Source organism: Amphiprion ocellaris, chromosome 1, assembly GCF_022539595.1.
Source record: "Amphiprion ocellaris isolate individual 3 ecotype Okinawa chromosome 1, ASM2253959v1, whole genome shotgun sequence".
NCBI classification, from domain to species: domain Eukaryota; kingdom Metazoa; phylum Chordata; class Actinopteri; family Pomacentridae; genus Amphiprion; species Amphiprion ocellaris.
The window spans coordinates 4,281,986-4,307,079 of NC_072766.1; the positions used below are offsets into that span (position 1 = coordinate 4,281,986).

General features: G+C 38.9%; 1 protein-coding gene across 2 annotated transcripts in view; it reads right to left on the reverse strand.

Annotated features, from left to right (window-relative positions):
* Positions 1-3,847: 3,847 nt before the first annotated feature.
* Positions 3,848-25,094, reverse strand: part of homer2 (homer scaffold protein 2) — a 36,039-nt gene continuing 14,792 nt past the window's right edge. For both annotated transcript variants that reach the window (XM_023268380.3, XM_023268379.3), the window contains exons 3-9: positions 15,081-15,212; positions 14,727-14,819; positions 13,770-13,909; positions 10,890-11,046; positions 10,173-10,283; positions 7,728-7,808; positions 3,848-5,799 (exon numbers count right to left, since the gene is read on the reverse strand). In XM_023268380.3, coding sequence (XP_023124148.2) covers positions 5,611-5,799; positions 7,728-7,808; positions 10,173-10,283; positions 10,890-11,046; positions 13,770-13,909; positions 14,727-14,819; positions 15,081-15,212 — 903 coding nt within the window. In that variant the 3' untranslated portion in view covers positions 3,848-5,610. The remainder of the gene's footprint in view (positions 5,800-7,727; positions 7,809-10,172; positions 10,284-10,889; positions 11,047-13,769; positions 13,910-14,726; positions 14,820-15,080; positions 15,213-25,094) is intronic.

Consider the following 25,094-nt stretch of genomic DNA (forward strand, 5'->3'; position numbering starts at 1 on the left):
CCCCTCACATGTTGTGTTGTTGTAAACTTACTCTTTCAAATAAATACTCATCTAACCCTCTGGAAACCAGCAATTGGACTGTTTTTGTGTTGCTCCTCACCTACTGACAGCTGTGGACTAAAGGCTATACTGTGACATTTTTAGAGCGACATGCTACACTATGATGTTTGTTGGGCGACACGCTATACTATAGGCTTTTTTAATTGACATATTACTGACGTTTTTTTGTTTTAGTTTTTTTTGTTTTTTTTTAGCAACATATAAGAATTCGAATAGTTTTAAAAGTTACTATACTTTTACTTGTGCAATGAAATTATTATTCTATGGCATTTTTTAGATGAAATATTATACTCTGATGTTTTCTTGAATTACATACTATTTTGACAATATACTGCACTATGACATTTTTGAACCACATATCATACATGACAATTTTAGGCAACATCCTATCATTTTGCGCTTTTTGAACCACATAATAATCAATGTTTTGTTTTTTTTTCTTGCCAACATGCTGTACTATGAACTACAGGCCATACTATGTTATTCTTGAGTAAAGTATACTATACTTTGACATTTTCTGAACTACATCCTATACTATGGCGTTATACACAGAGTGCTTTGGTTACATGTTGATTTATAATCTAGATTTTTTTCTGTTTTGTTTTTTGACGGGATTACCACAGACCTGACTGTGAACACCGTTGACACCCACCTCAGGGAGACGCTGCCTAAGATCTCAAGGCTGATTGGTTGTGGTCTTTCTGGCACGTACTCTTCCAAGATGAGCCGGGAAGTTTAACACTGATGGAATGACACCAGGTCTAAGCCGACAAACTTCCAATTCCTCCTCAACCCCATAGTCTCTGGGAAACCTACATGGAGTAAGAAAAGTAGACAGACAAGTAAATAAGTCTGTACACAACATATTAAAAAGGAATCATGCTAATAAATTAAGTACAAAGAACTGAATTCGCCAATATACTGGAGACCAGAGCTATTTAATTTGATAAGTATAACCTTGTTTAATAACGTTTCAATTATTTGAGAGCAGTCCTAAAGAACTGCCTGTAATCCCAATCATAAAATGGGTTTGGAGGAAGAACATAGATGGTAATCTGGATATATCTGAGTTAGGCTTTATAACTACTATTGGTAGTATTGGTGGTAGTAATAGTAATGTGACTACTAATAGTAGTACACACTACTGCTGCTGATACTGGCACTGCTACTACAACTTGTAATATTATTACAAATGCTGATACTACTTCTACGACTCTAACAGCTGTTTATACTACTACTGCTGCTTGTACTTTTAGTATTACTACTACTGCTTGTACAACTATACTACAGCTACTATTAATCGTCTAGTATTTGGTTGTCAAGCTGCTAGCTCGCCTTAGCGTTTTGCTAGTGGCTAACTAGTTAGCTCTCATAGACTGGAAGCTCTCAACAAGATTTCATAATGAAAAAAGGGCCAAAAACTATTCTTACCTATGAAAAGTCATTCCAAGTTTCCTTGTCTCAATCGTACAACGTAGTGTGTAATTGTATGCAGCACAGTGAGCCGGCATACTTCTTGTTTCCGTTTTCACGCCGTCTACATCAACGGAATGCACTGAAACTTTTTCCCCACTAGCTTAGCCTCGCTGTAGCACGCAGCTCAAAGGGGCGTGTCCTATCTACTCATTCATATCTATGACAACAACGGTAGCTGCACATAAGGACGTCTGACGTAGATTAGCTGCGTAAATACCATTATATACAGTCTATGGTAAATACGTATGTGAATCGCATCATTGGCTGCAGCAGCCAGTCACCGGTCACTCACTGACTCACATTGAAAAATAGCACAGAATGAATTGTTACGTGTTTATTTTATTTACAATTTAGGTTGGATTTTTTTTGTTTGTTTTTTTTGTGCGCAGCGCAGATTTTCTGTGCGCGGAGAAAGTGTCAGCAGTGCGCAATTGCGCACGCGCGCAGTTTAGAGGGAAAAGTGGTTTCACCTATTTGTTTATTTTTTTCAGTCAAAATTAACTATATTTAGGTCTGAAAAGTGACAAGATTAGGAGTCTAAGATTCAAACAAGACATTCTGTCTGTACACGATCTAATGAAGACAAAAACTGAAAAAAAACTTAGATACTCAAGAAAAACAGCTCTGAGAGGCTGTACTTTAGCTGATGGAAATGTTTTTGCTTTTGCATCCCATAAAACAAAGTATAGTGAACAAACTAGGAAAGTCCAACCAGCTCAAGGCACAAAAAAAAAAAAAAAAAAAATCAGAGGGAGACCAAAGTGAGGCGGATTCATCCTGGGGTTTGATCAGAAATGTCAAAGTAATCCATCTAACAGGTATTTTCCTCTGGCTAACAGCACCGTCCATCCACTCCTGCTGCTAGCATGACTAAAGTCCTGAAAGTGACACTCTGGCATTATGTCTTAGTCAGAACAACAGTCAAAAATCCCCAAAAGGTTTCCAATAGGGCTGATCCTTTCTGTCATCAATTAGTCTAGATGGTTTGGTCAATAAAATGTCTTAAAATAGTTGTCCACAATATGGATTGGAGTGTGACTGTTAACTGATATGATGCAGTGTAAGGATTATTTTAACTACGGATTAATGTTTCACCTATTATTTAATTTTTAAAGTCAGAATTAAGTATATTAACGTCTAAAAAGTGACGAGATTGAGAGTCTAAGGTTCAAACGAGACATTCTGTCTGCATCTAATAAAGCCAAAAAATTAAAGAAATCTATTTAGATACTAAAAGTCTACATTCACCAACAGTTCTATGTGGATGTATGTTACAAGTTCAGCAGTTTTAAGCTAAATGATTAAAGCCAGCATGATAATATAAAATAGTGAAAATGTTGACCACAGTGTCCCAAAGCCAGAGTGACATTTTCACATTTCAAATAAAAGAAACCATTTCAAACTATGACAGATGCTGAACCTTTCCATGAATATATGTAGTGAAAATAATAGCTCTGTAGTCTGACAACAGTTAATTTCCCATCAGCTGACTTAATTGGTCAGTTAAATGATCATTTGAGCACTAAATTGATGCTTAAACTGCATATTGATTGGATTTTCCACCCAGATGTGCTGCTCATCCCTGAAAAAGACAATTAACGGCTCGAATTTCTGAGAGTCTCATTGGTTGAAAAAGATCACAGACTCTTTTGTGGAATTAGTAAAATAATCGTTGGAAGGTAGTGATGGACTTCTCATCGTCCATCATTCACACTGTTGTTTACAAAAAAAAAGGAGTGAGTGGGATTAAGTTGCCAAGGCAACATGTCCTCTGATCCACTGCAGTTCTTTCCTCAGCGCCGTGAGGACGTTTGACTTTAAGGTGGTTTTTCCACCTTATCAGCCCTCAAACGAGCTCATATGTTCATTTGCTTTATACTTTTTGATCTCAGAAATTGATACAAGTCAGTGACTGCGATTAAATCCCACCTCATTTGCTTTTCTTGTGCGTGTCTGTGGTAGGATTACAGCTATATTTAGTGCTATGTAAATCAACATCAGAGCAAAAGACGTGCGGTGGCGGAGCTTCTGTACTTGAGCCTCGACGGGACTCAGCTCAGGCGCTGTAGGTTCATTCCACCTCCTTCTCTGAGCTTCTCATCCAGGAGAAAAAAAAATAAAATTGCCTCAAGACTTTCATAATGTCAGGCAGCATATTTGTAAGCTTTAACTAGTTTTCCACACAGAACCCACAATGCTGATATGTGACTAAGCGGGGATTAGGGAACCTCATGTCTGCTCTCTGAGGAGCTACTGCCAAAATGTGGCCCACTTCTTAAAGTCATGAAAAAGAAAACACAGTAAATCAGCGTTGTAATTAAACTAAATTTTACCAATTGTCAGTTCTATTGTACAATATTGAACAGGAATCACAGAAGTGCACAAGAGGTATTGGTTCAAAAGGAAGGATCAAACGTTCTGTTACCCAGATTCAGGTGAGTTACAAACAATAGGGCAAAACATAGAAGAACAAGAAGCAAAAAAATCCCTTCATTAGATATCTCAATCTCATGACAAGATCAAAACAGTGATGAAAAATGTAGACTTATAACGTCATAGTACTACAGAGTAAATATGTCACTACAACATGTGCCTTTGATTTCAAATGTACCAAGTTTCAACCCGGGATTCCCAAAAGCAGCTGCGACACCATCCTGTTATAAAACCTCTCAATCCTGACAGTTTGGTATTATTTTTTATATATTATTGTACATCTGTGGAGACATTAGGTTAAGGTTGAGTTACTTGGTACGTCCTACAATCACTAGTTGTAGAGAGGCACCAAAAATAAATACGTGTGTAAAACAAAAACCAAGAATCTGACAGGGTTTCAGTGAAAAGGCCCGTGCCACCTAAATGTTGTCAGTGAAGTACACTTTCACATTATTCACCCATAGAGCAGCACCAAGTCCCCTCACCCAAAAATAACCACCACCATAACAAAAACGAGTGTGTAGGAAGCACATCAACAGCCTTGGAGACACACATCTTTGTTGTACGGATGAACAACAATACTATTGCACACACACGGTCCTTTAAACATGACACTACGCTCATGGCAACGTGGGGTTCTTATTATTGTTTTGGATGTTTGTGAAGGAAAACTCCTGAGACACCAAGAGGTTTTCTTCTTGATGAAAATCTAATCAAAAGGACTGTTTACTGAAACCACCCACAAGGGAGTTGACAAAATTCCTGCTGCGGTCCCTTCTAAGAGCCATTTCTATGCAAACACCTGTTTAGTCCTTTGAGTTTCTCACCACATTAACATCTTCAGAGGGACACGTCTGTCCATGTTTTCATTTCATCTTATTTTATTAGCGAGGACGTTTGTTTATCCACAGGTTTTCTCACAAAAATCAAGTTGTTATTATGGTGATGGTCATCACTTGGCCAGATCTCCTTGCCAGGCAGATTTAGACTCACCTGGAGGCACTTTGTGTCACGGCCATTTGTCATTTACGTGCATATAATCTATTGAGTACAAACTGTCTCCTAACACACCTGAGATAGACGAGAGGCAACAGCGACGACAGTCTGTAGAAAGATTTCGAATTCTCTGAGGGGGCCACAAGGATTAACACCAATTATTACTTGAATGATGCTCGACAGCATTGTCTTTGTGTGTTGTTCATTTTAGCCCTTTTAAGTCCCCTCCACCACTCTAAGCTCAGACTGCCTGTGTAGAAGTGCTGCAGCCTTCAGAAAAAAAGACAGATGGACAGAATCTAAGAACCCACCACCAGCTTTTTAAAGCCGTTTTCCCCCACAGAAACGGTTAAGTAAGCTCAAAGTGTGACTCTTGATTTAGTTTCACAATGCCAGCACACAAAACAGAGCCATTTGGTGGAGACCGCTGGCCTTCCTCCTCTTTGTCTGCCAGTCTCTCTCTCCCTCTCCCTCTCCAAAACATCTCTTTCTCACAAGGTAGTGTTTATTAGAAGCCAAAGCTGATAGTTTCTGAACGGACGTCACCTTGGGGGAGTAGGTGCCACATAGTTCCTGCCCTGAAGACATACTGTAGTGAATCCTTCGTACCTGACCTCTGACCCTTTCAGCTCAGTGCTACTTTTCTCAGTTATCAACACCTAGCTTGGAGAGCCCCTGCCTGAACTCATGCAGCTCGTCTATCTTTCCATCCAGAATATCCATGAACTTCTTCAGCTCGCCCTTCATGTTTCCCTGCTTTTGTCGGCTGTCGTCTATGTCCAGCTGAAGACCCTCTATCCTCCCCTCCAGTTCCTTGTTCTTCGTCTCTGCGGCCTATCGACAAATAGAAAACAAGATTTAAAATAAGTCATATGTTGGCTGTACAGAGAAATCAGATTAATGTCTTGCGAGGGACATATCAGAGCAGGTGTGCTTTTTGTCTTAGCAGGGTTAATGAATCAAACAAAGAGCTTCTTTCACTTGCTGAAAAAAGACTAAAGCGGTTCAAGGTGCCTTCCAGTGATCAATTCTATAGTCATGGAAAAAATTATTAGACCACCCTTGTTTTGTTGTTTATTTTGTTCATTTTAATGCCTGGTATAACTAAAGGTACATTTGTTTGGACAAATATAATGATAACAACAAAAAATAGCTGGTAAGAGTTTAATTTAACAGTTGATATCAGACATTTTCCATGATTTTCTTGATAATAACCAAAATCACTTAAGTGCTTCCATCAATCGCTGTGAAAAACAGTGTTTTCAGGTATTCCATGTTTGTATGTGTCATGTCACATGATACACACAGGAGTTAGTACTTGATTGCATAACCATTGTTTTTGATGACATGGGTGGTCTAATCATTTTTTCCATGACTGTGTATTTGTAGGTACAAATAAAAAAAAAGAGAAACATGCATTTGTACCGAGATCTGAGAAATATCTGCCAAAATACAGTCAGAAATACAAGTTTTACATTTAGGAAAGACATTTTTTTTGTTTCTGTGGGAACGGCAGGATAAAGTGAGCCTTTCAGACTTGCAGGCGACACGAGTGACACATTAATGCCGAAGATACCATTGAAGGGAGGGGTTTAAAATAGGAGTGCTAAATGGGTGTTGCGCCTGCATGACTGTATCCCCCAGCTGACTCCTGAAACCTGAGCTCCACACGGGGTGTCCTCTTTAAATAGAAGGGAACCATGACCACAAACAGAGGTGGAGTAAGCACTTATTAATTAAAACAAAAATGTGGTAAAACTGGCTCCGTTTTAGTTTTATATCTCATGGCTTTAAAAAGGAATTTGAAAAATCCCATTGTCTGTGGTTCTACCAGGTTTGGATAGACCGTTAGATAAACTGCTTCATCCATTCCTGTTGTCTCTGACATTCATCCAGCTGGCTGTAGCAGAAACAAACCAGGCAGTGGAGCTTTGTGAAGCACGAGAACTTCAGGCATGCCACTGTTGGTTTTATTCTCTTCCATGGCCAGGCTGAAAGGCAGCACATGCATGACAGCTTCGATGAAAAAATCCTGCTCTGAGTCAGTCGGTACAGGCTGAAACGAGCGTCAATATCAAATCAGCTCATGTCAGACTTGGCGCTAACAGGACACAGTCAGTCACAGAGCCTGGCACTTCTGGTTTTACAGAAAGTCTGACATTACTCAATGAGTAACCAGCTTTGAAGAACAGGTGCTCTTTGTTAATAAGAAGATGTGAGGGGAATCTAAACGGTTCCTGGGTTTCTCACAGCCAACTTAATCTCACAGGAACAACCCACACACCTACAGAACTGTTATAAGACCTGGTCATTAAAGCTCTGAAACAATCGCAGCTGCTTTGTTGTGCAGAACGGATCATATCTACGCCACCAGGAAACTAATAAGCTGTGACAGAGATGTATCTTTGTTTCACAGATGAAGAAGAGAAAACCTTTTCAAAGAGGCTGTAGTCCACTCAGCGTTGCACTGGGGACGGACCTTTATTATTAGCTACAGTAACTACAATGTGTGTTAGTGAGACACGTGATAGGAATGTTGTGTCACCAGCCCTCTGGCAGGATGATGAATAGAGACTCTTATTCTCTACCTCTGTCTAAAAGCACTGCTTACGCCTCAGAGCCTTTGTGTGAGCTCGCTGTGTGACAGCCGTCGGGTCCTCACGTGTGTTCAAGGTCTATAAAGCTGTGCATTAATACTCGGCTGTAAATCACATCTGACACAAATGTGGGCTTTGTGGAGTTTCTGCGTGCTTCAAACATACCTGTAGTTTTGTGGTGATGCTCTCACACTCCGCCATGAGCTGAGGGATGATCTCCGCCTGCTTCCTCAGGTTCTCCAGCTCCTGAAAACAAAGAGAAGTTTAGAAACCAACAAATCAAATGTCGAGAAATGACATTGGGATGATTCTTTCTATATTATTTTCCTAGGAACATGAACAAACATTTAACAAAATACCTTAGAGAACTTGAGAGTGAGATGAGAGGATTGAGTTTGCATAAATAAAACACAAAATTGAAAAAAAAAATTTATTTATAATCAGTAATTGACAGTTTTTGGTACTCGACATATAGTCACTGTTAATTAATGAATAAGGAAACTACGATGGAAGCACTACAAAGTAGGAAAAGGAAGGAAAAAAGGAACAGAAAAGTCTGTAATGATTCATTGTTTCTGCCTTGTGCTTACATGTTTGTTTTCTTCTCACTTAAAGATGTATTATTGCCCTCAGAATCGCATCCCTCCACTGTCTGAAGCTCAACGCATCACTTACAGTTTCAAATCATCCGATATTGCTTCGAGCACTTCCACTTCCACCTAATAATTGGTTGAGTATTTGTAGTCACCTGCAGCAGCTTTGTTCTGTTAGTTCACGGCTGGTCGACGCTGGGGTCAGCACCACAGCGAGTGCTTAATAATTCATAGGCACGTTTTTAATTGGAGGAGGTGAGGATGTGCATTTCTAGAAGGAGGTGAGTCACTCGGTAGATGAGCCCCTGTGGGCCGTCTGCTGCATCACTGCTCTGCAAACAATCAGACTTCTTCTGCAGGCTCCTCGGTCAGCGTTCGGAGCGCCGGAATTCTCAAAGGACAAGATTCTTTGCTTGCAATCTTTCAAAATCAGCTCCAGCTCTTTGAACTACTTTCTTCTTGTGTGAGACATACCGCTGTCCAGGAAAGATGTATCTGTTCTATTAATACTCAGGATGCCAGGTGGCTGAACTAGAATATCCCAGACAGTGTTTACCGCAGGCAATCTGAATGGCCTCAAAAGTCACTATTTACAACACTGTACTAATATTAAGCACCATTAAACTCAACCCAAATGACTCAGTGATTTGATAGAATCAACAAAAAAGTTTTCATAAATCAAAAATATTAAATACTTCCCTGCTCCTGAAATGTTCTGCAAGATGGCAACTATTATTGAGAATCAGACAAAAAACATAACTTTTCATACAAAATGCTGTGTGCATAAATATGTGCCGTACATATGATGATTTCAGGTTCTTAAATGAGAGAATTTGTGGCTTTTCTTTATCTTGCATCATAGTAAACTTGTATTAACAGGACTGTGATTTTCACTCTTTTATATACAAAATGAATCAGGAAAATCTAGTATTGATAGACAAATAATCAAAAAATATTGCTTAGTTGAAACACGGGTGAACAAATAGTGATACTGTTTTCTTTTTTAGTTGATAGACTCAAAAATTCAGTCAGATTAGTTGCAACCATGACAAAGCTTAAAGCTTAACATGATGCAGTGTCCTGCTCCACAACCTTACATGATGGAGCTTTCCTGGTCAGTTAGAAGTATTGGTCTCTTTCCTATTGAATATCTAAAAAAAAACATCCAAAAAGACTTGGTCAGATATCCACTCCAGATTGTCAAACCATAGTGAACAGAAAAATACAGAAATACATACAGATTTACTCTTTTATGCTCGTGGAAACTGAATGTGTTTTGGCACACTGGCTGATTGTGTCTCCCTTTCATGATGTTGACAAGGAAACCACAGTCTCTGTAGAAAAGGATGTGAGGCTCTGCAGGAAGTCAGTCCTAATCATTTATCTGCTGTCAGAATTAGCATTTAACCAGCAATGAGCGAAGGTCAGAAGACTACGTGGTCGCACAGGATTTATCCTCATTAGAAACAGCAGCATCATTAGGCTGCACTGAGCTGACAGACAGCTAGTTTGCATTATGGGTGATTGATGTAATAGACATAAGGTGATGCAGATGATGGGGCTAATATTTTCTGCTGCATGACTAGAAACAAGTTGGGGGATGAACAATATCACAACAGTACAAAAACGGGACAAATATCAGGAAAGTTACTGGAAGAATGAGCAGCACGGATAGTTATATAAGAGCAAATTGAGACAAAGGGGCAGAACAAAGGTCTGGGTTTAACTGGGGAGGCAAAAATAACAACACCAGTCTATCCAAAACCCAAGATCCCACAACTGAAGCGATCATTCCTACTAATCACCTCCTGGGGGAAAGAAGTGCTACAGGAACTTGAGGGGTCATGAGGCGGAGAACTAACCTGCAAACTGTAATTTCTTTTGATGAAGTGGAGCCGGTGAATCACAAGAGTTCGAGGTAACATACAACTTCCATTTCCAAAATTGCTTTTACAAACTCTTCCGTGCTCTGCAGACGGACCCTGTTGTTTGGAGACAAATGTGAATCGAGTCTCACCTGCTCTTTGTCCTGCAGCTCAGCCTCCAACTCCTTCACTCGAACTGTCAGCTGGGCGTTTTTCTGCTTCTCCTGATTGGCTTCATTGCACTGGGCTTCTAGTTCTGCAATCTGAAGGAAAAAGGATGCTGCTGTTTCAGAAATGTCAGGTTGTTACTGTGAAAAGCAGTCAGCGGTGAGCGCGACGACGGATTTTACAACATAGTCTCATTTGGTTTGACGCCTGGTAATGTGTGTTTGTGGAATCCTGGGTGCACTTTCTGTTGTAAGTGGTGTCATCTTGAAAATGGAAACTAGCAATAATAATAATAATAATAATAATATAAAAAAAAGGAAAAGCAGCAGCATGTTACAAAATAAAGAGTATCGCTACAACACCAGCCCAGCTGCAGAAACAGCCCACATTGATTATGAAACTAAAACGATTCTATTTATAGTGGACCGAGACTCTGGTGCAGGAACACAGAAGATAATGAAAAGTACAGATCTCTGCTCAAAATCTGGTGAGGGATTCACTCATCCTACTGTACAGATTTTAAGTAACAGATTCACCTAACAGAGAATCTAATCCTTTTGTAACCGTTTGTAAGACAGTTTTCTCTTCCTTTTCTAAAAGTGCAGCAGTGTTTGTAACCTGTCACATTTTTTTCTGCCGACAGGATCGATGGGTTTGTGCACATTATTTAACTTCCCCCTAGGAGTGCATGACTGTATTACCTTTTCCCTGAGTGTGTCACTCTCTTCCTTGCAGGCACTAAGCTGTTTCTTCCAGCTCTCCACATTAGCTGAAGACTCCTGCAGTGCGTCCACCAGCCTGGCATTATTTTCTCTTAAAGTCTGAAGCTCTGTTTCCCACTTCTTGGCGTTGGTGTTACTGCAAGACAAGTGAGACAGAGAGAGATCCAGGAGGAGAGTTACTAATGGAAGCAGAATCTAGGCAGGTCAGTGGTGAAACGTATGGGGATTGTGTCCTCTGACATGACACATAATGCTACAAAATCCTTCCAGTCATGACTATTTAATTAGCCGTGATGTACATCGCACTGTCAAGATATATTTAGACTGGAAAAAAGCAAGAAGTGGGAAAAGTCTCAAAGGTCTAATGAGCTGTAGCCGTGATGCATACCAGCACAGTTTGTTATCCTTCCATGCTACAGTGTGTGTGTGTTTCTGTCTTATCAATAAGGTTGGAGAGGTTGTGATGTATATTTAGTATGCATCACTGTTCCCTTCCTTATGCATGGCTGGGTTGAAGTGTTCTGCTCTCCATCAAATGTGGACAGACTTGCACTGCAGCATTCTGCAGTCCTCGGCTGTTTCACTGCTGTGACACTTTTCCACAAAAACAAAATCCAAAAGCCTCGTGGACACATGAGAAAGGATCAGTGAAGACAGCAAACAATGACGGACCAAACTGTGTTTTACAACCAGGAGCTGAAGAAGTCTGGCTACACATGATATGAAGAAAATGTCAACGACTGGTTTAGAATCAGTGTTTTATTAAACACACTCTTGTATAATAGAGGTCTGGAATTTCCTAATAATTTCCTACAATATTTTATTTAGAAAATAAGTTTCCAATTTGGTCCGAACATTAACACAGGTGGTTGCTTCAGTTCAATTCTTTTAATTCTTTTAAGAGAGGAATTTTAGAATGTGGACTGGTCAGTAGAACGCACGTAAATATTTGGTGGAGCACTTTAAAGCGACATTTGTTGTAGTGTAGATTTTTTTCCACAGCTGACAGCTCAGAAATGCTGTTTCTTCTTCAGAGCTTAACAAGAAAATAATTTACAATGTTATATTTAATTTTATAAAACTCTGCATATATTTATTATTCCATATTTTCACTTGATAGATCACACTAAAGTATATCTAAATAATAGTAATAAATGTGTTTTTAGTGTAACAGACACAGGAAAAGATTAAAAAGGATCTTAAACAATAAAGAATAGAAGTTAATCAATTCATTAAACTCTATAAAGTTTAAAGGTAAATTTATATGTGAATAAAATAGCCTTTTATTAGCCACTGATTGTTGTTTTCATATTTACGTGATTTACGTGATTCATGCTTGGTCATGACTGACACTAACTGTGTTCCATATGATTAGCATCACCATTCACTGACCTGTTGAGGAACCTTCTTAAGAACATACAATTGTACAGTACATCAGTTCCTCTCTGCAAACAGGATTAAAAATTATTGAAAGCACTACCACTCTACTCATGCAGATGTTCATTTAATGCTCATTTTCTTGTGTGTATGTTGGGTGTTAAGTATTTCTAAGGAAGTTTTTTTCTCCCATCTGGACCAAATATACCACTGATTTTCTTGTAGCTACTGAGGAATAATCCTGGATAAATTTACACACTGCAGATTTAATTGACTCTGATGCCCTGTGGTCATTTTAATCCCATCTGGAGCCACATCTGGTGTTTCATACAATTACCGATTCATACAGTCCACATCTGGATTATAAAGGCCAGAAAACCAAATGGTGGAGTAGAGCAGCATCACTCTTTAGACTAGATCAGATGATTTCTGAGTCCTTTGGGGACATGATTATTATTCCAGCAGCAATAAAATGAAGACAGAGAACATTTGAGCACAGTTTGGTGTCAAGACAAACAGAATCATGAAGAGAAAGTGTGAAAGTGATGGAGTTATAATGATAATGATGCCTCTTGAAATCCTTTTTTTTTCCTCAACAGATTAGGAGGCATGTTTGGGATTAACACCCTCCACAGCAACATTCATTACTCTGTAAAATTAATGACATGCATGAGTCACTAGCAATTGTCTACATGGTTTAGTAAAACCTATGTGTTAAGGCGACACTTTGCTCCGAGTATTTTACATTTTGTGTATATTTTATGGTTGCTGATCCAGAAATCATTTATACTGCTGGCACACCATTACCAGCTGCAGACTAATTAGTGTGTGAATTTTTATTGTTTTCATTTACTCGGTCGTGATGAGACAGTTGCATACGAAGAAAATCTAAGTGCAGAAGATAACCAAGAAATCTGGTTTTAAAGTATGTGAGTCATTTTAACTGTGGGGTTTCTTCTGCTACACAGAACAAAGGCGAGGTGGTTTAAACCTTATGTTGACCTGGAGGCTGAAATAAAGCAAATCATTTTTTAACCCTGTAAGCCCCAAATATCGAAAAAAATGTGCAAAAAAATAAAATATACAAAAAAATATATGAACTCAAATTGCAAAAAAAAGAGAAAAAAATATATAAAACAAATGAAGGAAAAAATTAGCAAAAAATAAAAAATGATATACCCAAATATAGAAGAAAATGAGCAAAGAAACCAAAAAAGACTATATATATGTATATAAATAAAACTGATGTTGTATTTCTGCAACAGTGGGTTTTACAGGGTTAAGTACTTTTTAAGATAATAAAAGTAATTTTATTTAGGTAAGGAGAAAGTTGGAGAACTGTGTTAATCTCAGTGTTGTGATGCTGCTAAGACATGAGGCTTCAAGCTAATATTGAATGGATATAAAACAGGTTTCATCTAAAATGGGGACTAACGTACATTAAAGGAGTCCTTTCGATGTTTCAATAAAATGAAACCTCACCTCTGTTCTACCGCGCTCTTGAGACGTTCGTTCTCGGTCTGCAGCAGAGCAGCCTCAGGACCAACGTGAGAGATTTTCTCATCATCGGTCCCATTGATGCTGGACGCCTGGTTGGTCGTCGGTGTCTCACGTCCAGACTCCTGATTGGGGGACAGAAGGAGACTTGTGCTTCAGGGCAGATTTTGAGAATGCTTGCAGTTCACCTGAGGCTTTCTAAAGGTCTGATGGGTTAAAATTCAGAAATGTGTCTGATAAATCTTCCTCTCACTGTGAAAAAAAAGACCCTGGGCTTATTTTCAGTGGAAAACTGTAAACACCCCGGACACGTCAGCTATGACAGTGAAGAGGTGAAGAAAAACTGTTGCCAGTATTTATCATGTCATATGGCCCAGCAGCTTTGTGAGTCTCAGGGCTGAGTCTGATTCCTTCCATCTGGAATCAGTGCAAGCAGAGGGCAGACCTGGCAGCAGGTGACCGAGCAGCGACTGCTGGATGTGCTCCCAATCAATACTACTGACACAATTAGAGACATGAAATCATTTCTGTAGACCTGTAGAACTTTATTATTGTTGTTTTACTTTCACTGGATTCCTTATCCTCTTAATTACTGTGGTTCCTGCCAAATAATAAGCAGCTTGAGATGAACTTCCACCTCCCATTCATGATGATTCACACCATTACATCAGTGAGCTCTGTTGACATGTAATATTCAACACATGATTCATCAATATTTATCATTTATTTGAATACTTAATCAAGCCAGAAGCAAATTCTAAAAACAGAATATCAGCACTTCGGTGTTTGTGAAATAAAGTGGGCTAAACTAAATACTTTAATTCTTCATTTTCTCTGTAGCGCTGCTAGTTTTCTTTCAGTGGACGCCAACAGAGGAAGCAGATGGACAGCAGTGGTGTTGCAGTGAATCAGAATTTCAGACAGCACAAAGATATAATTTACCTGGGAGTGATTACTCAGCGTCTCCACCTTCTCTTGAGATTTGTCCCTTGCTAGCTTGGCTGCTTCTTTTACCTCCTGGAACTTCTCAGCAAACTAAAAATATGAGACAGATGCAACAGAGCTGTGTTTATTAGTGGTGAAACAAACTGAAATGTGAGATGCAGGGTGGTTCATCTTGGAGCTATTTTTCCACTGACAGTGAGAATTTGATCAGGTATATCCTTAAATTCGCTGATGATGCCCATAAATACCAAACTGAGCAACATTTTACAAATTTACAAGCACAAATCGGCTGTCTCTGATGTATATGAAGGCTTTCAGGACATGTGTTGCCACAGAAATGTTTCCTCTTACCTTTGTCAGTTGCTGCTCTGAAGCGAAGCCCAGTCCAAACACAGTGTTGGCTCTGCTGTCCGCCCACTGGCCGAACTTCTGGGATGTTTTGGTGAACGTCATATTTGGTGTGATTGTGCTGTTGATGATCACCTGTTGGAGGAAAAAAAAACAACTCATCATTCACTTCCAAGACCTATTGAGATTACACTAGTAATTCATATAAAGTACAGATACTATCATGTATAGACTTCCAGCATAGTTCTCAGGGTCATCTGAGTTCCCCTCTCTTTGCCTAAGTTTTGAAAACTGTGTGTCATGTTCAGCCAAGACATATTACAGAAGGAGTCCCAGCATAATGAATAGTCCCACCAATTTACTGAAGGACAATGCTCTATTGTGGCTCCATTCGTTCCAGAGTAAATCTGTAATATGCTGCCCATGCCTTTGCCCACGCTGACAAGTTTGATTACAATTGGCATATTTATTATTTCTTCTTTGGATGTTCTCTTCACAAAAACAGTCAGAGTCATATGCCTACTGGAGAGCCTCTCTACAATACAAAGCCTCTGAATCCCCCACAATGTCATACATCACAACTGTTTCCACAAAAACGACTTGCTCAAAGAGTGCTTATCTTCTCTTCATAAAAGAGGACGCTGGATGATAACAAGTACGCCACGCGAAGGCATGTTCTGCAGTGAGATTTTCTCACAATGTAATGGAAAGCCAATAGTCTATCTTGGATATAAAATCACTAATACGGTCTGATGACCCAAACCAGCAGCTTCTACTATGGTCACCATGTTTTAAATGGAACAGGTACAGCCAGAATTGTAATAAATTTTAATAAATAGATAAAACTTCGGTTTGAGGTAAAGTCCCACCACACAAGAAGAAACTATTTGGAACAATGATCACAAAGGGGGCAATTTAGGATATATATTAGGCAGCACATCTGATCTAGTGTGTTTTCCTTGTGTGCCAGTCACTCTTTGGTGATTTCTCATGTGGCATTTCCCATCATATTTTAATTTTAAACTAAAATAAACACCAAGGAACAAGGAGGCTGCACAGTGGAGTGGTGGTTAGTACTTTTGCCTTACAGCTAAAAGATCCCCAGTTCATGTCCCCGCCTTCCCGGGGTCTTTCTGCATGAAGTTTGCGTGTTCTCCCTGTGCATGAGTGGGTTTTCTCCGACTTCCTCCCACAGTCCAAAACTATCTGAGGTTAACTGCTAACTCTAAATTGTCCATAAGTGTGAATGTGAGAGTGAATGTTTGTCTCTACGTGTAGTTCTGCAATAGACTGGTGACCTGTCCAGGGTGTCCCCTGCCTTCACCTTCAGTCAGCTGGGATCAACTACAGTCCCACCACGACCCAAAGGAGGATTAAGTGGTGTATAGATAATGGATGGATGGACCAAGGAACAGAACACTATTAAACAATGAATATTAAAGTGAAACTTGACTTTAAGAATACATGTATATCCAAAATTTCAATCAGAATGTCTGCCAGAAAAATAACAACTAGATATTTTAAGGTGGCCCAATCTTACCACCAGAAAACTGCAGATATATTTTCAAGTTATTGTATTTCTTGGGCTGTCCACTGCCTAAATTAACACATACAACATCCCGCAGTGAAAATAACATCTAAGATTTATGGGTCATTAATAGAGCAGCACCAGACGTTACACCTCACTATGGTCAAGTTATCCACAGGAGATCCAGGAGGTGGTTGGTGAGTTTTATTCAGAGGGATGTCGTCATGGAGTGAGAGGAGATGGGTATCTGCATTTAAAACATTTGAATCATTCATGCCAGTCATTTTGTTCCACATAAAAATACACAAAAAAGACTAATTTAAAAAAGACAGAAATGGAAAATAGTATGCGGTACAGACTGCTGACCCACTAACCTCTAAGCAGTCAAATTACAGTCTCTATATTTGCCACGCTGCGCATTCACCTGTTGGAGCTATGCAGCAAATCAGATGCCAGAAAACATCTGCTGCAGTCTAAAATTGTAACTAGTGCACGAGGCAGTGACAGCAGAAACCAGTAGAGGCTTAAAACACTATTTCAGTCCGAGCAGTCTTCACTGGTTTGTAGCGCATCGCTGTCAATATTGACGTGTCACATCCTATATGAATAGATGTCATATAAACACAAGCAGCTTTCATTTACATACAGACCTAATCTCACTACCAAGATATAACAGAACTTAAAAACAGTACATGCAAACTACCCCAACAATTAAGAAACAATAGAAGACAGTTTAATCACAGTGCAGGCCTTGTTTCATAGCAACATGGCTCTGAGCACAGGATTTGAGAATTCAAATTGCTGACAGACTCGTGTCGTTTTTTTAACGCCCCCACTGTCTCCCTCTCCATCTTTTCAGTGGCTGAGGTGTTAAAACACTTTACACAGCATCATTACTGGACACAGACACCCAAAAAGAAGAGACAGCGCCAACAAAACAAGGAGCTTTAGCACGCAATCGATACCCTCTTAGACGTTTGTGTCCGATTCAGAAGAACTCTAATGTTCATCACTGCAATCACTGCACACACTTCATTCCCTTCATACATTGTCCACACTGCACAACTGCAACTTCTGATTCAGGCAGCGTTCCCACATCAAGTGTTTACAGGGAGAGTGGAGATGCTAATCTGATTTTAAAATCATCACACTTTCACAGTCTTCATCAAAACAAAGGTGACCTAATTTCCCCTGAAGAGAAACCTGGGCGAAGCTTGAACAACACTCGCACGTCTCATCTCAAGCAGCGGAGTGAATATTTAACAGAGCTCATCGAGCTGGCTCAAAGAGAAGTGTTAAGATAAGATTAAACTTTAATGATCATTGTGGAAAAACCGGGTCATCGTTTCGGGATAAAGTGAAAAAAAAAAAAAACAATTCAGTAAACAGACAGTAAATGTATGTAACCAGTCACTGTACTAGAAGATGACATGTTAAGAAGAAATGGACAAAACAAAATGCATTGTTTCCATTTGAAAAGCTCACCATGACCCAGATTACCTGAAAAGTATCAGTCATCAGATGCTGTCATTTAGCCAAATTTCTGCTCTTTTTATAGATCCTACTTGTGTATCACGTTCAGACTTTCCATTTGGACTTTGACCTCTTAAAAATTAGTCAAACAGGTAAAATACATCTAAACAAATCTGTTTTTAAGAACCTATAGGTGGAAAGGTACAAAGTACAGCTATGTAATGGCACACATCTCCTCTATCCTGGGTTTGTAATAGAATAACACCTAGCATGATCAACTTTACACCACTGAAACCACACAATAGAGTGAATAACTGAAGCTCATTCAACTCTAGAACATCATCACTCACAATGGGACTGGATGATAACCCAGTGGGTTACCATTAAAAAAACAAATCTTGAATGAAAAATGAAGAGTCAAATTTAGTCAAATTTATTTATAAAGCACATTTAAAACAATAGGAGCAAAACCAAAGTGCTGTAGGATTTTAAATAGCAACTCATAAGACATAAACACATACTGACATACTGTGTTTTTGGTTTTACATGTGAAGAGTTTAGACTCTGAATGTATTACTTGATAGACCACAGTTCAGATTATTTAAACTCAGACTCAGATTATTTAAAATGAATTTTTCAAATAAAAAAACTCCAAAACATTCTTCAGTTGTAGCTTCTTAAATGAGCTTCAAGGTGTTGGTTTGATAAAACAAGCAAGTTCAGGAAGCATCTGAGGGTTAGGAAATGATGATATAGATATTATTTTTTGCCAAGCAAGAGAGGAATGTCCTCCAATTTGCCTATATTGTGTTTGCTATAATCACAATTAATGTTGGTATATATTGACAAAGAAATCTGTGACCTGAATATAATTACTCCTACGCAGGACAAATCTACGAACAAGTTGTTGGTCCTGCATTATGCTTAAACACCTACGCAAACATGAGCGTCAACAGATAAACATACAGACTTCACTGGAGCGATGTGGAATCCCAGGCAATAATCTGTGAGTTACCATATGGGACTCCCAGGTTAGCCCCATCTCCGTGGGCAATGTGACTGTATGTTGGCGTGTATGAGTGTACGGCCGAGTGAGCAGGCGAATGACCGAGTGGGAGGGTGTGACGGAGGGAGGGGGAGTGGAGTGACGCTGGCAGCTGTGCTGATGGTGAGCTGGGCTGCAGATCAAGTGGCACAGGAGGCGCACAGCGAAGCCCGGCAAGTTAACGGCTCAAGGGTCAGCTAGAAATTCAGAGACAGCCAGGAGGTTATAGGAGAAAGCTTCCACGGCCGATTATGTGTCTGCAGAGCGCACAGAATCTGCAGAGTCAGTAAGTAAGATAGGAGATGTAGAACATGGGAGAGGAGTGTATGGGAGGGGAAAGAGCTGTGATCACTTGTCACGCTCCAAATACCAGAAGATTCTGTCATAGTTGGAAAAAAAAAAAGAATGACACCGACTGATCAGAGCTTCTTTAAGATAATAAAAAATGAAATGTTTTAGTTATCTTGATAGCTAATACCCCAGGGAAAGTCCACAATGTCTAGTTTCTGAAGGGTATATGCTGAAATAATGGTGACAAATGGGCAGCGATGATGGTCATAAATGCGCAGGAGGAACTGGCAGCGGTGTTCTAACTGAAACACAGCCAGAGAAAGACGAGATCATGGTCACTGTGTCCTCTCATCAAACCACACAGCAAAATGGAAAATTGCTCATCAGGCAGAGGTGTGATGTAAAAGAAGAAATGCTAAATATTTTTGTATGCCTGCCAACTGCTTTAATGACCTGATGCCTTTTATGTCACCCTATATTAAGGACTGCAAATAAACCACTGTTGTTCCCAGGTGGCGATGACGCAGGTTTGGTTTCCAGGTTTGGTTGTGTAATTGGCGTTATATAAATAAAACTGAATTAAAACTGTATGTATCTTGTAATGTTGGAGTAATTCAGCCATATATGTTGGAAAACACATTTTCTTTGTCCATTAATCTGTTGATTGTTTTCTCCACTAATTCATTTCTTGTTTTGGATTATTAAATGTCAAACCCAAATATATTCAGTTTACTGTCATAAAAACCAAAAAGATTTACATTCATGATGTAGGAATCAGTTTTTCACTTTTTATCTTCGTTGAGTCAGAAAGGTAGTTGATAATGTGTGAATTGTTGCAGCTTGTGAGCCGTAGGTAGTTGAAAAAAAAATCATCATGAATTTTGGTGCAAAAAAATACCATAGTATACTATGTCGAAAAAAAAATGAGATTTTTCAACATGTTGTAAAAACGTGCCATATGATGAAATACTATAAAGGAGGCTGTGAAAAACACTCCAGAAAGGTTTTCTTTGAAAAAAAAAATCATCATGAATTTTGGTGCAAACAACACATCAAAATCTGACAGAAAGTTGGACCAACTAATTAAGCCTGTTTGACACACAGGCCGCCACAATGAGACTTTAAATGTGTGTACATCGTCAAAGATCTGCAGAGACCTTTATCTTCACAGAACTTCCAGTTTTAGACAGAACTGAGACAATGGACACAGCATTACAATGTATAAGAAATTCAGCTTCAACGGCAGGAATTATGCTTCTGCCTTCCAGGCTCAAATCCACACTTTTCTGATTACATTTTTTATTATTATTTGCTTTCCTAGTTTGTTTTTCTGACAAAATAATCACTGATAAGCAACACTGTTTACAATGCAGAATTTGCAGTTGTTGGAGCTTCACACCAGCTCGTATCAGGTTTGGTGTGATTGCACCATAATCCTAATGGGTAATTGTTTTGGGACTTATAACAGCACAGCGTAGTCTCTCTCATGACAGCTGGGCATATGACAAAATACTCAGTGTAGCTTGATTTAATGATTCACCCAAACACACCAGATACTGAAGAGCAAAGTGTACACGGGCTCTTCATTCACAGTGGAAATAAAGCTATTATTGGGTAAACAATACTTCATGGCATACAACTACAACAACTGTATGCAGTAATCACAATTTTAAAGGTAAGCAACGTGGCAAAACACAAATGAATTGGCTGTAGGCTGGATTGGGTTGAGGAAGTTAAGGTAAGTATATGAGAATTTTAAATGATACAAGAAGCAGAAATGATATTTCCCTCTGTAACAAGTTATTTAAAGATTGCTTTTTTGCACCAAACGTCCCCACTGAACCATAGGCATTGCAGTCTTTAAACCAGATGCTCCATCAGTGCATTGTTAGATGCAATGAATACCAGAGAGTTAGATGTTTAACGAAAAAATGCTGCTGCTTATGCTGTTGCTAACAACGTCAGGTATGCACATGAAGACGAACAGGTCCACTTGGAGGAACTCGTCTTTTAGATCATCAGCTCAGAGCACACGAGCCAAGATCCTCATTTTAGATACTGGCGGTGACAGAAGCAGTACACTGTAAAAAATGTTTGCACATTTTATGGTGAAAAACTGTCAAACCATGATGATAAAAATCTGTAAACTCTAAAACAGTCTGATGCAGTTTATATAACACTGAATCACTGTAAACAGGTTAGTCAGGAGAAACGTGTGCTTTCAGATTTTGTTTCTCTTGAAAAAATACATTTCTCGACTCCTGCACAGTTTTTAATGGAAAAATGCTGTAATATGTATAACAATACTGTAACTTTTGCATTTAACTCTCAAAAAGAACGCAATTTTTCCCAGTTAAATGTACATATTGTTGTACTGGAAACATGCTGCAATATTCGTAACAAGTATTATGGCAATTTCTGCATTTATTACATGTAGAAAATACCGTTCGTTACCGGTCAAATTGATGTATTTTTGTGTTAATAATGGAGATATGCTTTAATATTTATGACAGCTTTAACTGCAATTTTTGCTAAATATACATATATTTAATGTTAAATACACTAACTGTTGTGCTGATAATGGAATAATGCTGCAATATTTATAATAAGTTACACAAACTTTATTTTATATAGTACTTTTACAGAAACTTTCAAATTTTTAAAGGTTAAAATAATTTTTTTACAGTAAAATATGGAATGAAGCACATTTTTTTAACCCTAAAATCAACTATATCAATACATTTCTTTACTGTAAATGTAGAAAATATTTTACCATAATTTTATGGTAGTATTCTGGTGACCACAGCTGCTGGAATTTTACCATAAAAACAACTAAAAAAGTTTTACAGTGTAGGGAAAAAGTACTCAAATGGAGAAAAATATAACACAAAGAAAGCATAACAAAAAATCTAAACTAGAAAAGAGCTAAAAGTGTTTTACACAGAAGCTCACAAAGTTATCACAGGCACTTGCAATAATTAATAAAGTACTAGAAAACTCAGCACTGAGTTGTCATTGTGCTGCTTCTATCATTATATGAGAAGCACGATTCAGAATAAGTGAGAGTCAGAAGTGCTGATATGCTCCTCTACTTGCCATATCATCATCAGTGAGTTTTCCAGCCATCACGGACGGACCAATATAAGCTGACGTTCTGTCATAGTTAGTGTCTGCAGCGGCACAGAATATTCCTCTAGACAGACCTGTCTCCCTCGCAGCTAGTGTACAAACTAGAAACTATATTTAACATTTATTTGATATGACTCAACACTTTCTCACTCTTGGTTACTTTGCTCATACCAAAACCATTCTGACTTGCGTAAATTAACCAGAAACGAGGATCAAATTAAAATCAGTAGGGTTCTAGTTAAAATAATGTCAGTTTGGTGGACTGTTTTCCTCATATGTCACTTCTAGTGGTCGTCTGCAGTGATTTTATGCCACACACTGTTCTGTTAAGGTTACAGGAGAGTGGGGAGGCAGGAGGACAGAGGGGATGACAGGAGTGGGAGAGCAGAGAGAGCACTCCTGGCCTTCAGGATAAAGACGACATACAAAAACATAGATGCCTTTAGCCAGAAATAAAAAAAGATTCCCATTAACTCCCTTACAAAGCAAACATATCTGTAAAAGTGACTTGAGGTAGTAGATTTAGTTTATCTTCTGTAATCTATTGTCTGTTAATGTCATTCTTGTGGCTTCATAAGTGCTGCTTGATGACATAACAGATTAGAGACTTGCCTCTCTAGCTGTGGGGAGAGCTCTCTATTGAAGCTAACAGAGGCTGACTCAACAATGCGTGGCTGGAAAAGAGGAATAAAGCACTAATTCTCTCTTTAAAGGGAGAATTTTACTTAAAATTGTACTTAACCTGCACCGGGCGATGAATTTATCTTCAGAAGCTCTTTACATTTAAGCCAGATGGCCAAAGAGACAAACTTATTCATACCTACTAGGTGAATACACACACACAAACCGTTGTATGCATTTATTCATCACTGTTCAGTGGACAGCAGAAATGCTTGCTGTGCAGATCCTCTATAATCAGATATATCTACGCTGAGTTCCTGTGAGACCCACCCATCAGCTGCTGGGTTTGTAATCCTGACTCCACAGCGAAATGCATCTGCGAGGACATAAAGACATCCAGACAACTGTCAACCCGTTCAGCCTCTCAAGTGCCTCTGCAGGTAAACTGTGTGATTTAAGATTGTGCAAAAGGTAATTTCCTGACAGTGTCAACAGAGGGATATTGCCGTCATAACGCTCCTCTAGTCTCCACACAGACAGAAGACGCTGATCGCCATGGAAACACATAATCTACTCTTTCAGTTAGCAGAGAAAGAGGGTGTAAATATGGGATACAGGCAGACTTGTGTCGTGTCTCATATTACTTGTATGATTTAATCTCAGCATTATGCGACACAAGCTACTGTGACTGTTAACATGCATATTTACCATGTAAGGCGTGTTCTATGACCAAGCGGTTCCTTCACGGTGGGGGCTTTGACTTGACAATAAAGGCTACTCCAGCGAGGCCAGTTCTTAATAGCTCTATAGCGGACTTTTGTAATGACAGTAAAAGGCACAGATAATGAAGTTAGTCTTTTTTTTATTCTGCTATACCTCCACAGTAGCTAACCTTCTCCAGAGGGGTTTTTGTTCTGAGTTTGGGATTTAAATCCGCTGAAAAAAGCACCACTCTCTCAGCAATTCTTTTCCTGGCAAGATTCTTTACGAGCGATGTAGATTCTCAACTGAGGAAACACGCCATATCTGCAAACCTGTTGAGCCATATGTTGGTGCTGCCACTGAACAAAGCTGTGCAGTTACATTAGTGCAAACTGTACAAGTCGCGTTGCCAGGGAACCTACATGCATACAGCTGATGATGCAGAAAATGTATAAATATGATTGTATACTTGATTCTGATTTGTTGCCAAGTCTACTTTAGTATACCGACATTTATCACAGAGAATATCCAATCCATTCCAATTCTGATACATACATTTTAATAATATTAGAACTCAGGCTAGGTGATAATTTTCATCACTTAGGAAAGTTCAGCCTGACATGATTATGATAATACTGTATATCATCAATTATTATCTGTAGAAGTTTCTGCTGAAGTCAGTGCTAAAATGATTCACTGGTTCAATCAGCTAAAAATTAATCTGATAAATCATTTGACTCCTTTTGAGAGGCAAAAATGCTGAGCTGACACTATTTTTGGATCCTCAGTTGTGGTCTCTGGTCTGTATACTTTGGATTGTTGGTCAGATGTAAGCATTTTGAAGATGGCACCTTGTATTCTGAAAAATATGACGGTATTTTTCACTATCTTCCGGCATTCTGTTGACATTGCTGCTAGTGTGAAATAATGGCTATGAGTAAGCTTTACTTAAAATAAAAATCGGTTTCTGTTTTACACAGATGAATTTGATCTTGTATGACAGAGGAACAACAGTTTGTCCCCCATGCAGTGTTTAGAACACACTATAATGTAGCTGAAAGCTGCTATATGGATGTAAAGTGATCATCAACAAACAGTTTTGTGAGCCAGTATAACTCTAAAAAGACACATTTTTAATTAATACGTCGGTGTTTCATTAGACTCTCTTTTATTAGTGTATTATCGTGTACTATCCTGCTGGGCCTCCACGCTGCTCATCAACGGCAGC